Genomic DNA, 13,636 nt, shown 5'->3' on the forward strand with positions numbered 1-13,636 from the left:
ATATTCCACGAACAAAAGGTAGAAAATTCGTAGCAAAGATAACCTGAATTTGCTACACTTTTGTATTTGTTGACGTATTCAAAAAAAGCAAGATGAGTAGAGCTTATGGTTAATATGCCTTGCTACCTAGCAAAGGACCACAAATTCCACAATATAAGATTGCCTCAGCTTTGTTAGAATTCTCACAGGGAAGGTGCCAAAGTACTTTGTGAATGTATATGTCTGTTTATGTTGAATTGCTTCCTTATCTTCATGTGTGGCATGTACTTTTGTTGATTTGATATTGTGCTCAGTTGCTTCAGTTGCTAGTGCAGTAAACAGTATTAACCCATTATAATTAGCTTTTGTCACAGTAAACAGTATTAACCCATTATAATCAGCTTTTGTCACTAAAGCAGAATTTTATCTCTGTTGGGGCCACCAGTTTTCTGAAATTGAGAGGGCTCTGGCAGAAATTTTAGTCCTTCAGCAACATAGAAACATTTGAGTTTAGCATCTACTTAGCAGAAATTAGACTCTTCTCAAGATGTTAGAGTAAGTGGGAAGAACAGCCTGGCTTTCTCAGAATTACCGCAGAAAAGATAAAAAAGAGGACCAGACCAGGTAATGATCAGAAAGCCATAAAAGAAACTATATAGTAAGAGAAACAAGTTTTCAACCACAAGCCTCAAGGCATTAGGAAAGGGGTCCAGACATAAAAGTTTAGCCTAGGATCTAGATCAGAACACCTGGAACCTGTGGCTATGTCACCATTATCCCAGATATGGACTTGGAAGCCTACAAGACTGACCATAACAGGGAAAGACCACTTCACACTTCAGCACAGCTCACTTCCTTAAGTGCCTCCTTAAAGAGTATAGAGCTCATAACTAAGACACAGGCAGTACCAGGTCAAGACTAAATAAGCCCCAGTCATCCTTTCTAGACACAAAACCTGGCCAAAACACAAAGTTCCTGTTCAGGAAGTAAAGCCAGAATACTAAAACAAAAGAGAAGAAAACACTAATGATAAAGAAATATTAAGAGTCCAGGATGCCTAAATGCAGAAGATGAGAAAAGTTATTTCCACATCATCTATAAGCAAAGCCTCAAAGGATATTACGGATCTGCCACAAACTGCTACAATTTCTAGGATAAATGAAGCATTTTTTTTAAAGTAAAAATAGCATAAAGGAAATAAAGTATACAAGGAAGAATTGGTAGGAGAATAAAAAGCTTAGTATAAGAGTTATAGAACCTTACCAAAGTAAGAGACTCTTGATAATTAGATTGAACCAGAGACCCCAAAAGATAAAAAGAAATACAAAAAAAAGATCAAAAGACTGAAAAACTAGAATAAAATGTAAGGTATTTACAGAAATTTGCAGGACACCACTGTTAAATTTTTAATTTTAGTGTTTACACCTTAGACATTGGCAATTGCTACAAATCAGGGCTTAATTTATTGTCTTATTGGTTATCTAGACTTCAGAAAGTGTTTGTATTGGATAATAATTAAAAGTCTGGGTGCCTACATTTTTTCCAGTATTAAACATTTAGTAGCATACTTCTGTATTATTCTATAGGCAATGCTTGAGTTCAGCAGCAATGCAGTGAACTCAGTAAATGAAGTCATCACCAAATTAGAGTTGTCATCATCATCATCAATGTCATTTATATGTTGTTGTTAAGGTTTACAATGTACTCTACATCCATTGTCTCATTTGAGGAGATACCCTGAAGTATTGCCCATCAAAAACAGCTATCCTTAGCTGAGCAAGTTATGCTATATGAATGTAATGGAGTGCTGTTGTGCTATAAGAAATGATGAAAAACCTGAAAAGACTTATACAAACTGATGCTGAGTGAAGTGAATAGAACTAGGAGAAGATTGTACACAGTAACAGCCACAATGTGCGAGGACTGCCTTTGATAGACATAGCCCTTCTCAGTAATGCAAGGACCTAAAATAATTCCAAAAGACTCATTATGGTAAATGCCATCCACATCCAGAGAAAGAAATATGGAGTGTGAATGCAGATCAAAGCAGACTATTTGCTCTCTTTTTTGTTTTGTTTTTCTTTCTTTCTCATAATTTCTCCCATTCATTTTAATGATCTATACAACGTGACTAATGTGAAAATATGTTTAATAGAGCCTATATCAGATTGTCTTGGGAAAGGGAAAAGGGGGTGGAGAAAATTTTAAATTATGAAAATGAATGTTGAAAACTAAAAATAAATAAATTGATTTTTTTAAAAAAGCTATCCTGGAAAACAGGTTAAGGAAAAGTAATCTAAGAATTATTGCATTACCTAAAGAAAAACATTTTGTTTAAACCTATATACTATATCATAAGAACTCATGAATGAAAATTATCTAGACCTATTAGAACCAGAGAACAAACTGTAAATAGAAAGAATCCATCAGTCACCTCCTAAAAGAAACCCCAAAAGGAAAATTCTCAGGAAGTTATAGCCAAAATCCAGAGCTTAAAAAACTACAAGCAACTAGAAAGTTCAAGTAGCAAGGATCCACAGTCAAGAAAACACAAGATTTGGCAGCTACCAAATTCATGGAATGAAGAACTTGGAATATAGGTTTCTCAGAGGATAAAGATAAAAGATTATAACCAATAATAATTTATTAGGTGAAGCTGAGTATAATCTTACAGAAGAAGTATAAGACTCTAAAGAAAAGAACAGGTACAAGTAGTTAATTTGAGATGTAGTCACAAGATTACCAAATCCTGGGACCAATAAAATAGAAGACTAGACATTTTCTTTAGTCCTCACTACTCAGATCTCTCCAAAACAAGAATTATACACAAGAGGTAAAACAATTGCAACTTTCTCCACAGTCTAAGACATCAAAAAACCTAACAAGGTAATAACATGATGAACAAAGAAGACTAATAACTAATCTGTATCCTCCAATACTCTCTCCCCCACCAGCTCTCACAGCTCTGGCTGCTGGAGTCTTTGTCAGCTAACCCCTCTCCTGCCTTCATTCTATCTTTCTGAGTTAACAAGCAATAAAATTCATCTTTTCCCCCATCACACACCCCCTATGCTTAGAAAAGGAAAGTAGAAAGTTCATTCTGCCTGAGGTGCCAGCCAGACAATATAACTGTGCTCAGCCAAAGAACTAAGGAATAGAGGAAATTGGGACAGAATGCCAATACATATGAGAGGACCCTACCAGATCTGAAGGAAAGGGGACTGCCCTCCAGTTGAGGCCATTCTTTCCCCTCAGAAGTCACTAGAACAGGGACTAAAGCTGATAGGAATTCCCCAGCATGGGAAGCAGCTAATAGAGTACCCACCACTAAAAAGAAAGGGGAATAAAAGGGAAAAGAAGATTGAAATTAAAGGCTCTTAGGAGGAAGAAAATAATTAAAAACCTAGAGCACAATAAATCAATAGGAGAGACATTAATAATAAGGTGGAAATTGCCTCCAGGGCATCTGAATAAATCCAAATATTTCTGAATAAATATCGCAAGACAATGGAAAATGAATCAACACTTGATGAAGTATAGGACTTTATGGGTTCCCAAGAGAACGTGGACCATAGCAAGAAAAATAGGAATTGTGAAAGTAGAACTTATGGCCTACTCACCAAAAATAATTGACAGAATAGAAAAAAATTTAATCTATGGCAGCAAATTCCATCAAATAAACAAAACAGAGAATAGTTGATTAGCAGTGCAACTATACAGAAGTATGACAGTCTAGAAGAACAGAAGCATAACATTAAAAGATAAAATGACCCCTGTACAAGCAGAATATTAATTTTGGAGACAGGATATGAAGAGACAACTTGAGAAATATAGGTCTTTCAGAAAAACAGAAATTTTTTTTAAAGCTGAACATCATAAGCAAGAAATAATACTAGAAATGCAATCACAGAAGTCAAGAGAAATGGCAAATGGTGAATATATTTGAACAGTTGGAAAGGACAGCTGTATGTGTGTCTGTATATATAGTCACCCCTCCTTTGACAAGTTCAAGTGAGAGTGAAGTTCAAACATCAGCCATTCCCCACTACACATATATACCTCTTCCTTGTCTATTTAGATTTCTATTTGCACATGCTGACAATGTGAAATAATTTCCCCCAACATTCTTTTCTATTCCCCCTTAACCCTACTATGGTTTTCGTCCCTTTTCTTTCCATTCTTCCCTTAAGATCAGAACATACCAGAACATCAGAAGTATTCCCAGGACTGTTTCTCATTGGACTCCCTCTATGACCCTGATGATGATAGAGTTCTGAAGGGAAATATAGATCATCTCCCTATGTATGAATTGCCACAGTTTGTCTTTGCTTATTCCCTTATGGTTGCTCATTCATTTACTTTTTTTGTTTCTCTTTTCCTGCATTTGAACTTTAGACTTTCTCAGCAATTCTGGCCTTTTCACTAGGAATGCTAGAATTCCTCTATTTCATTAAAGGTTCATTTTGTACCTTGTAGGATGACACTTAGTTTTGCTGGGTAAGTCATTCTTAACTGAAGGCCTCTGTCCTTTGCCTTCTATAATATTTGTATTCCAAACTCTCTGCTCTTTAATGGTGTTAACTGTTAAGTGATGTGTAATCTTGACTGTGGCTCCTCTGTACCTGAATTCTTTTTTTTTTTTTTCTGCTTATAGTATTTTTTTCTTGAAATAGGATGTCTAGGCCCCCTTTTTTTTTTTGGTCACAGCATTCAGGTAGTCAAATGATTCTTAAATTTTTTTCTCTTAATTTTGCCTCAGTTTCTTCACCTGTAAAATGATAACAATAGAATCTACCTCTTAGAGTTGTGAGGATCAAATGAGATAATGTTTGTAAAGCACTTAGAACAGTGCCTGGCACATGTTCAATGCTTTATCAATGTTAGCTATAATTATTATTGTTGTTATTTTCTTGTTTGCTCATCCTTCCAACCTACTTCCTGACTTCAGAGTTGGTATTAGGACTAACATATACACACTTCTGGAGGAAAGGTCTCCACTAGTTCTGTCTCTGCTTCCTCGAAGTATTAAGTGTTACGTTATTCCATGATGTCAGGGACAACTCAGGCTCAGGACCTGAGCACTCACTGCTGCCAAAGTGGTCTTATCCAGGGCAAAACTGATCCCTGCCTTTCTGGTCTGAGCTCCATAAGTTCCTGAACTGGGCTTGGATCTGAGCAATAGGAGATTGTTATTGAACTCAGCCGTTACCAGTCAGCTGAGAGACTGCTGGTTTAGAGTGGCTACGTTTTGGTCTAGAATTTCTTCCCTAGCTTTTTCTCATGTTTTGCCCCCAATTTCCTCTGTTTACCCTCAGTTTCCCTCACCTACAAAATGGGATTGTTGTGAAGATAAGACCAGATACTTGTAGAAGTGCTTTACGAACTTTAAAGCACTATAGAAGCGCTAACTGTCACTAGCCGGCGTAGCTGGATGGACCCGTGCCCTAGGCCCACGGGTGTGAGCCAGACCTCCTCCTCACCAGGAGTGTCGCTGCATAGTTGTAGGACAGATAGACACAGCGCACAGGAGGGCTGCTCGCACAGGTTCACTCTTGATCTGGTCAGACAAGAAAGGCACTAGAAAGGGGTTAATACTCTGACTTTATTCTAGTCTGGTTCTCTCAGAAGAGGTTGCTGATAGTGAGAGCACAAACTCCTACAGCATTCCCTAATCACCCTTCTGGCAGGGGCCAGCGAGAAGGGAGGGCAAATACGTCGAGCCTAAATCTCCATGGGATCAATGAGACAGGTACCACTTGTGCTTCCCCTAAGTCTCCTCAAGCCTCAGCGGGGGCCAGTTGAGGTAAACACAGCATTTGTGCATTTAACCCTAAGGGTTCCCCATTCACTAACCAGTGACTACCTGCTTCATAGGGCAGCAAAGAAGGCATATTGCCAGCAATAGCTTCACAAGTTTACCTCACCTCATCCCTGTATCTCACTGCATAGCCACAATGGATACTTGTATTATTTATCATTATATTACTCTGTGCAAGCATGGTGGAAATGTTTTGAACCATAACTGTGGGAACTCATATCTAATACCTGGGAACAAGAGATTGTTATGGCTATGGATCCTGGGAAACTGAACTCTAAGAAATAATAGCAAAAATTCACTTAACACATTAATATCCACCTCACACTAAAATTCACTGTACATACAGTAGTCATCTACTGGCCCATCTTACCACATGGTGCAATGAGATTCTGCCTATACTCCTGGAATCTTCTTGCCATACAAGCCCAATATCAATCATCAGTGTAATATAGCAACCAAAAAGCTTTTGTGATATTGGGTACCTTAAAAAGCTAGAGAGTATTCAGAATAGGGTAGCCAGGAGTTTTGACTTCATATCATATAAAGTTTGGTCAAAGGAACCCTGGAGAAGAAACGATTCAAGGGGATCATGATAGCTATCTTCAAGTATGGCTGTCACATGAAGAAGGAATTAGATTTGTTCTGTTTGTCCCCAGTGGGGACTGGGAGCAATGTTGGTAAAACTTTCAAGTAAGTAAAGTTAGGCTTGATGTAAAAAAAAAAATCAATTAAATCTGTCCAGAAATAGAAGGGGCTGTGGTGGGTTTCTGCCTCTTGGAATTCTTGAAGCAAAAGTTGGACAGGCACTTGTCAGGTACACTGCATAGCCACTTGAGTGCCTTTCAGCTCTCAAATTCTTAGATTCTAGGATGAAGGCTGAGCTCTCTACTCCCAGCATAACTGAACCAGTAGACCATGTTCTGTGTCACCAACTGCCTCCCCCAATCCCCCCAATTCAAATTTCTGAACTATGCCCTGCATCCCATCAGTTGCCTTTACTGCCTCACCCTCCCCAACTGTTTTTTTTTCCCCCTTGGGTGAAATAAATACTCATAGGGGTGGGTGAGTGTTAGGACAAGTAGATGTGAAGGTAGATCTTTTCAACGAAATTCAACGTATGGAGCTACAAGAAACAAGGAAATGCAGTTTCTTGTGTTATCCATTGTCACTACTACTTTTACCACAGTTCATAGAACTTCCCATTTTATATATGAAGTTTAAGTTCCTTTTCATTTCTGCGTTCCTTTAAAAGTCTTATACCACCTGTCTTTACTCTCTAACCACAGAGAATTGAATGCTTTTGTACTTTTAAGACCAGCAAAATTAAAAGTCCATTTTAAAATTGAATGTCAGGTTCACCAAAAGATTGATGTTGATAAGAATTTTTCAAGCAAGGTCGTTTTAGAATCATATAATGGAGGAAGACTTCATGAAATCCCTTCCCACTCAATCATGCCAGTAGTTGATGTTCATAGAATCACTGATCACAGAGACCAAGCCTTTCATTTTACAGATTAGGAAATTAAGAGTCATTGAAGTTAAGTGATTTGCCCAAGACTACACAGGTGCTTGTAAGAGGTAGAGTCAGAAATTTGAACCCACCTTTTATCTTCAAACCTATATCTCAGTCTGCCTCTTCAAGCTGACATAACTAATGCTAAGAAAGTTAGTCTTCTAATACTAGCCCACAAAATGGAAAAGGCTTACTTACCATTCTAAACTTCTTTAGCCACTTACACATTTTAATACCTAAGAGCATGACTCTTTCCTGTGTCCCTGACAAAAAAGCTTAGTAGACCACTTTTCATTTCATTTCAGTTTCTTTGTATTGATCTTGTTAGCATTACTTCCACACAAATCCTCCTGGGCTAAATCATTTCCTCTACTTTCTTTACACTTTCATGACTTTTGTAGCCAGTAATCACATTCTCTACATTTTAGTTTTCTCTTATTGGGCATTTTTACTCTATATACTTATATTATTCTATATATTTAGTTCTTGTAATCTTGTTTCACTTCTTTGTCTTCTTTGATACAGTCTGTCTCCATCTTCTTGGTTCTTGAACCTGAACATAATATAAGGTATAAGGTCACTGATAGCATAAGTATTTAAATGGGGGTGATTTTAATAGTTCATGATCATTTTATCATTCCCAGGGCTAAATTCATTTCCGAAAAAGCCCTGGAGTCCTTTCCTTCCCCTTCCCCTGCTTTAAGACTTTGACCTTTTTCTCCGAGATCAGAAATTCTCCTTTTAAAGTAACAGGCGTTGTACACAGCTACAGCCACAGTGTGCAAGGAATTTTTCTGGTAGACTTAGTCCTTCATAACAAAGCAAGGATCTAAAAAATTCCCAATGGACTTTTGAGGCAAAACGCCTTCTACATCCAGAGAAAGAACTATGGAATTGGATCACAGAATGAAGCAGACCATTTACTTTTGTATTATGTTTTGTTTTGTTTTGTTTTATGGTTTCTCTCATTCATTGTAATTCTTCTATTCCACATGACTAAGGTGAAAATGTATTTAATAGGAATGTATGTGTAGAACCTATATAAGATAGCACGCTGTCTCAGGGAGGGACTGGGGAGGGAGGGGGAAAAAATCTAAGATATATGGAAGTGATTTTAGAACACTGAAAACAAATAAAATAATTTTAAAAAATAAAGTAACAGGCATCTACAGACATCCCTTGATCCACCCCATTGTAAGAAAATACAGAAAAGGTTCTTAAATTTGCTATAATGAATATAATACTCTCAAATAGCTAAAAGTTGACTCCAGATCCCTTGGACCAAGGTTCTCCGAATTATTACTGGACAATACCTGCTACCTCTGTTAAGGGGATTGCTAGGTGGACTTTGACTTCTTCAGGAAGATATTCTTGAGCTCAGAAATTTAATCCTTGGATGTGAAAGAATTTCAAAGTTGTTTACTACACCAGTGCTGATGCAGCCATAGCGCGTACTTGGGAACTCGAGTGGAGGGAACAAGGCAGTGAATGTTGTTTTCCTATATTGACATTTCAGTTTTAAGTTACATGGTCTGAAATATATGCTATACACTGCAGCTACATTGAGAATCATGCACTCAAACTCCCACTTTCTGCTTGTTGTGGCGATTCAGTTGACATTCTATGATAGTTTTGCTGAGACTCCTTCAGCAGAGGGATGGACCATGGCAAAGAGGAAGTAAAAACAGTGGTGATAGATAGGCCTTGGAAATATGTTCATTCCTGACAGAGGAATGCTTCCTGTTATTCTAAAGATACTCTCAGCTAGTTTAACGGAAAATGAAATGGTACCGTTGTACTTAGCAAAAAGCAAAAGGCTAAAATCCCTTAATTTCCCTGAACTTTATAATCATTTCATAATAACCATCAATACAGTTTTTAATAATAATGATGTTTGCTCTCTGTTAAGGACATAGATTTCTCAAGAGGAAATGGGGAGAACATGATTTCCCCTAAACCCAGTTCTTCCACCTTGAGCCTTAAAATATGTTTATGTTGATTGACTTGAGTCCAGAACTTATCCTTACTTTATCTGAAAATCCTCTCTCTTTTCCATTACAGCTTTGCAGTGAATTAGAAAAAGGTGAGCGAGACAATGCAGAACTGCAGGAGTTTGCCAACGCCATCCTCCAACAGATAGCCGATCACTGCCCTGACATTCTGGAACAAGTGGTCAATGCACTAGAGGAGTCCTCCTGACCCTACCCAATGACCTCGTGGTCCAATCCAACAGCCAACCCATTCAGTCCAGGGACCTAAGAAAGGAGCAGTAAGAACCACGGATATCCAGGAACCTTTGGTTTGCCATGTACAAGTTAAAACCAACCGGCCAAACACCGCAGAGTACTTCCTGTCTCTGTTCTTCCATCCAGAGTCCCACAACGTTTTTGCATTCATCTTTTTGCTGTGGAGGTGATCTCTCAGTGTTTCAGGGGGTCTGCAGTGGGTGGCTTCCTCTCCACAGAAACCTGTCATCTAGTTGTCATCAATGAGTAACTGTTGGAAACTAATAATACTTCTTCAGCATGGAGACATGAAATGATTGTCTTTTCTCTTTTGTCCTTTTAACATAAAAACAAAACCTACAGCTGCCACTTTTTAGTTCAACATGTTGAAAAAAATGGCCTGCAACAGGCCAGAAAATCTAGGGTGTTACGTGTTTGGAGGGATTTCTCTAAAAAGGGTAGTCTCACGGAAAGTAGAGAGGGGAAGAGAGAGACAAAGGAACAAATTAAGAGAGAACTAACTTTTCCATTTAAATTGTATTCCAGGGAGGAAGGTGCTCAATATTCATTTTTTCTTTTACTTTCCTTTTCTCGTTATTGATTTTTGTCTTCTGGAAGGCTTCAGGCAGGGAAGTAGCCACTTCCCTATGACCTCAGTAATAGCTTACTGGACACTAATTCAGAACACCATCACTTTTGATTCTTTGCCTTCATCCTATCTATCCTGTCCTTCCCCAGCCATCTTCTCTGAAAAGCTAATGAGAGGCTGCTACAGAAGGTCCAGTCACTGAAGCCTTTTGCCCTTACTTGTCTTGAGACTGTCAGACAAAACTTTTCTAGTAAATTTTTAAAAAATGAGTTGTGGGACCCTGGGGACTTCTCCCACTCCAGTCAGGTTTGCCTCTGTAGAAGTCTGACTCGTGCCTTCTGAATCCACAAACAGTCACTCCTCATCTTGAGCCCATAGCACAGCTAGTACAGCTTCCCTTTACCAGGCTCCTTCAGTGCATTTTGTTTCTTATGATTCATCGGGAGCATGGGAAGACGAGCTCAGCAGGCTTCCCTGGCCTCCTCATGTGTGACTTAGTGCCTTCCTATCTTTCATATGGGTTCTGTCAAAATGCCACCCAGCCTCTTCCCAGTGAAAGATGCTTTCTTTATGGGCTGTAACAATTGCATGTGACAAACCTGGTTGAAAGTGAGAGAATGAAGAGATATGACCCTTCTACCCCCACAATCTTTCTAGAAAAGAAGTTTTTTCATAAATCTTTTTCAAGAACCTGCTTTTCTAATTCTAACAAAATTGATGCATTGCTTACAGGAGATCTCATTTAGTTATTCGGTATTTTCATTTTTTTGTAGTTGTCCTAGAAAGGTTATCCTATTTAGAAAGATAGCTTTAAGTGCCCTTTTAACACATTCAAGCTAGTAGTCTGGTTTTTACTGTCTATAAATTGCAAATCAGAAATTAGACTCCAAAGTTACAAGGCGTAAAGGCTTTTTAAGGACTTTTCCAGAACACAGACAAGGACAGTGGTGAATGATCAGACCCTGCCACTCAAATATGGACAATTCATGTCAGAACTGTCCCTTTGACCACTTCCTTTGCCAGATACCCACATGTTTTGGTAAAAGCCATTGCCCTAAAACATTTAGGACATGCATTTTCTCCCTGACTCCCAATTACCCAAGGAATTTAGTGCTGTCCATAAAGTTATCATATCCATCAGACTTCACATCCTCCCACTGCCACTCCCTGACTGTCCCATTAGCTTTCATTGTCAGAAATCTAAGAGCACTCATTCCCTGTTGTAAAACAATACCTTCTCCCTGTGAGATACCAGAATTTTCTTTATCTATCGTCAAAATGAATCTGGATCATAAACTTTTTACTGATATGTTCCTAGATAGGAAGGCTAGTCTTCTCGGGGTGGGGGTGGGGGTGAGATGGTGATTGGGGAGTAATGGCAGTCATTTGTGACCAATTACCTGAGTTCTCTCTGTTTATTGCACTGCCCATAAATCATCTACAACTCTCTGGCGCTTTCTGGGCTTGAAATGGTGGAGCCTTTGTGTATAGCTGAACTTCTGAAGAGCTATCATGCCCTTATTGGAGCAAAATGTAGACACCAGATCCAGAGCCCATACCTGGGGATCTGACCCAATTATGCTTGTTTCTTCTGACCAAACTGACAAGGGATGATTTCAAGCAGGCCACTTGTGGCTCTTACCCATCTGAGCATTAACTCATGCCCCCCTTCCTTTCAACTTTCACTCCAGCCCTCCCCATGGATTTCTACCATGAAATCAATCTAGTTCTTTTCTGGGGCTTTGGGAGAAAGAAAAATCTAGGATCAGACTTGATCTGACTTGGTCGTTCCTGAACCATAGAAGATAAGTATTTTGATCTTGGATAGAGATCCTGTCTTAACAGACAGTCCTAGAAATTGCCTTCAAAAGGAAGGCATCTTTGGCCAGGAGTTAACACTGGTGGTGACTTACTTTCCCTTGCAGAAAGAAAATTAATCAGGTCACTAACTTTTGTGTATCTTCCTGGGCTTGGCACATTTATTCAGTCAACATATTGATTAATTACCTACTGGTATAAGACAAGCATAGGCATCATCATGTAGGCATTATCAAGCAGTGGCTGTTGTGGTTTTGCCAAAACATCAAACAGCTGCTCAGTGTTTTTTGCCTTGATTATCCTTTCGTATTTGGCAAGGAGGTTTGACAGTAATCTTCCCAAACTTCTCCATTTTATTTCATTTTGCCCTTTCTCACTTGAAGATCAATTACCCCAAAAAATATAGTACCTGGAGCAGTGAAAAAGAGTGGTGGGCTGAATCAACTTAACAGTTGTATGGGATGACTAAAGAAATAGTATTTCTCTCTGTGTGTCTCTCTGTCTCTCTCTTCTCCCATCCCCACCTATCCCTCCAGTGTATTAATACACTGATCTATGAAGAATCTGAACTGAAGTTTGTATACTGATTAAAAAGGGTAATTCATTCTAAGTTTGAAGATAATGAAATATGTGTGGACCCATTTCAGCCCTGACGACAACCTGCAGAAGTTTTGAGTGATTCTATCCACTTTCCTGAAAAAGGGCATTAGCAACAGTGGTATAGTATGTTAAAAGCTGAGATGTTCCTCATAGTTAATGGTACTGCTGACTAACATTTAAAGTAAAGTTGTCTAGGTTATAGGAGAAAGAGGGCTGGAAGGGAAGGAGAAACCTAGTTGTGCCTGGCATTAAACCATGAAAGGAAGGCTAGGCTTGATCATCTACCAGTAGAAAGCCAAGGGTTTGTCATGTCTTTAGCCCAGATAAAAGCCCTGGGTAAGGGAGGAAAAAAATAAAGGACTCCACAGACTCCCTCACTGATGTTCCAGGACTATATTGGTTTTGCTGCTCAAGGGTTCTATGTCAAAGACAAACCCACATAGCTTTTCCATATGCAGTCTCATTCTGCCACCTGACCCCATTTCCCAGAAGCTGTTAGCTGCTCCATAGGTTTTATTTCTCTGCTCTAGGAAATTTGGGAGGTTTCCAAAGGATAAAATGCTTCATCTTTCTGCTCAGTGGTAAATTACCCCAAGATTGAAGCCTCAGGTCCAAGGTATATATTTGGGTATCTTCAAGGTTTCAACACCACCCTGTTTCATTAGGAGTCGCTGTTTGCCCTAGCCATCAAAGCCCAGAGGCTGGAGGAAGTTGGTGGAAAGAGAGAAAGCTGTGATTCAGCAGTACTGTTCCCATAAAATCAGCAGGAGCCTCCATATAGATCATGTAGGGGCCATCCTCCGGATGAAATGCATCCTGCTCTTCAAGACAGTGGGGAGAAAATCATCTGACTTAACCATTCAAAGGAAAGCTCTTTAAAAAAAATCTCTGGGGTTTTTCATGTGAATTGAGGGGATATCTAAGCAGGAAACAAAAGTCTTCTTCATTACAGGGAAATCCTTCTGAACAAAATGGTTGCCTTTGCCAACTCTTTTTATAGCAAAAACTGTTTCCAAACTTTTTAGTGTCAAAACTATAACCAGGAGGCCCCTGACTTTTCTGATGTGTTTGGCAAGTGCTGTGACCCTGTCATT

At 38.9% G+C, this 13,636-nt stretch overlaps 1 protein-coding gene across 11 annotated transcripts in view; it reads left to right on the forward strand.

The window, feature by feature from the left end:
• ERC1 (ELKS/RAB6-interacting/CAST family member 1) overlaps positions 1-9,849 on the forward strand; it is a 406,669-nt gene extending 396,820 nt beyond the window's left edge. For all 11 annotated transcript variants that reach the window (XR_011977073.1, XR_011977072.1, XR_011977074.1 and 8 more), the window contains one exon: positions 9,372-9,849. Coding sequence is in view for 7 of the 11 variants with exons in the window: in XM_072654117.1 (XP_072510218.1) it covers positions 9,372-9,509 (138 nt within the window). In the remaining 4 variants the exon portion in view is untranslated. The remainder of the gene's footprint in view (positions 1-9,371) is intronic.
• Positions 9,850-13,636: the final 3,787 nt, after the last annotated feature.

Source organism: Notamacropus eugenii, chromosome 3 (genome assembly GCF_028372415.1).
Source record: "Notamacropus eugenii isolate mMacEug1 chromosome 3, mMacEug1.pri_v2, whole genome shotgun sequence".
Lineage (NCBI taxonomy): Eukaryota > Metazoa > Chordata > Mammalia > Diprotodontia > Macropodidae > Notamacropus > Notamacropus eugenii.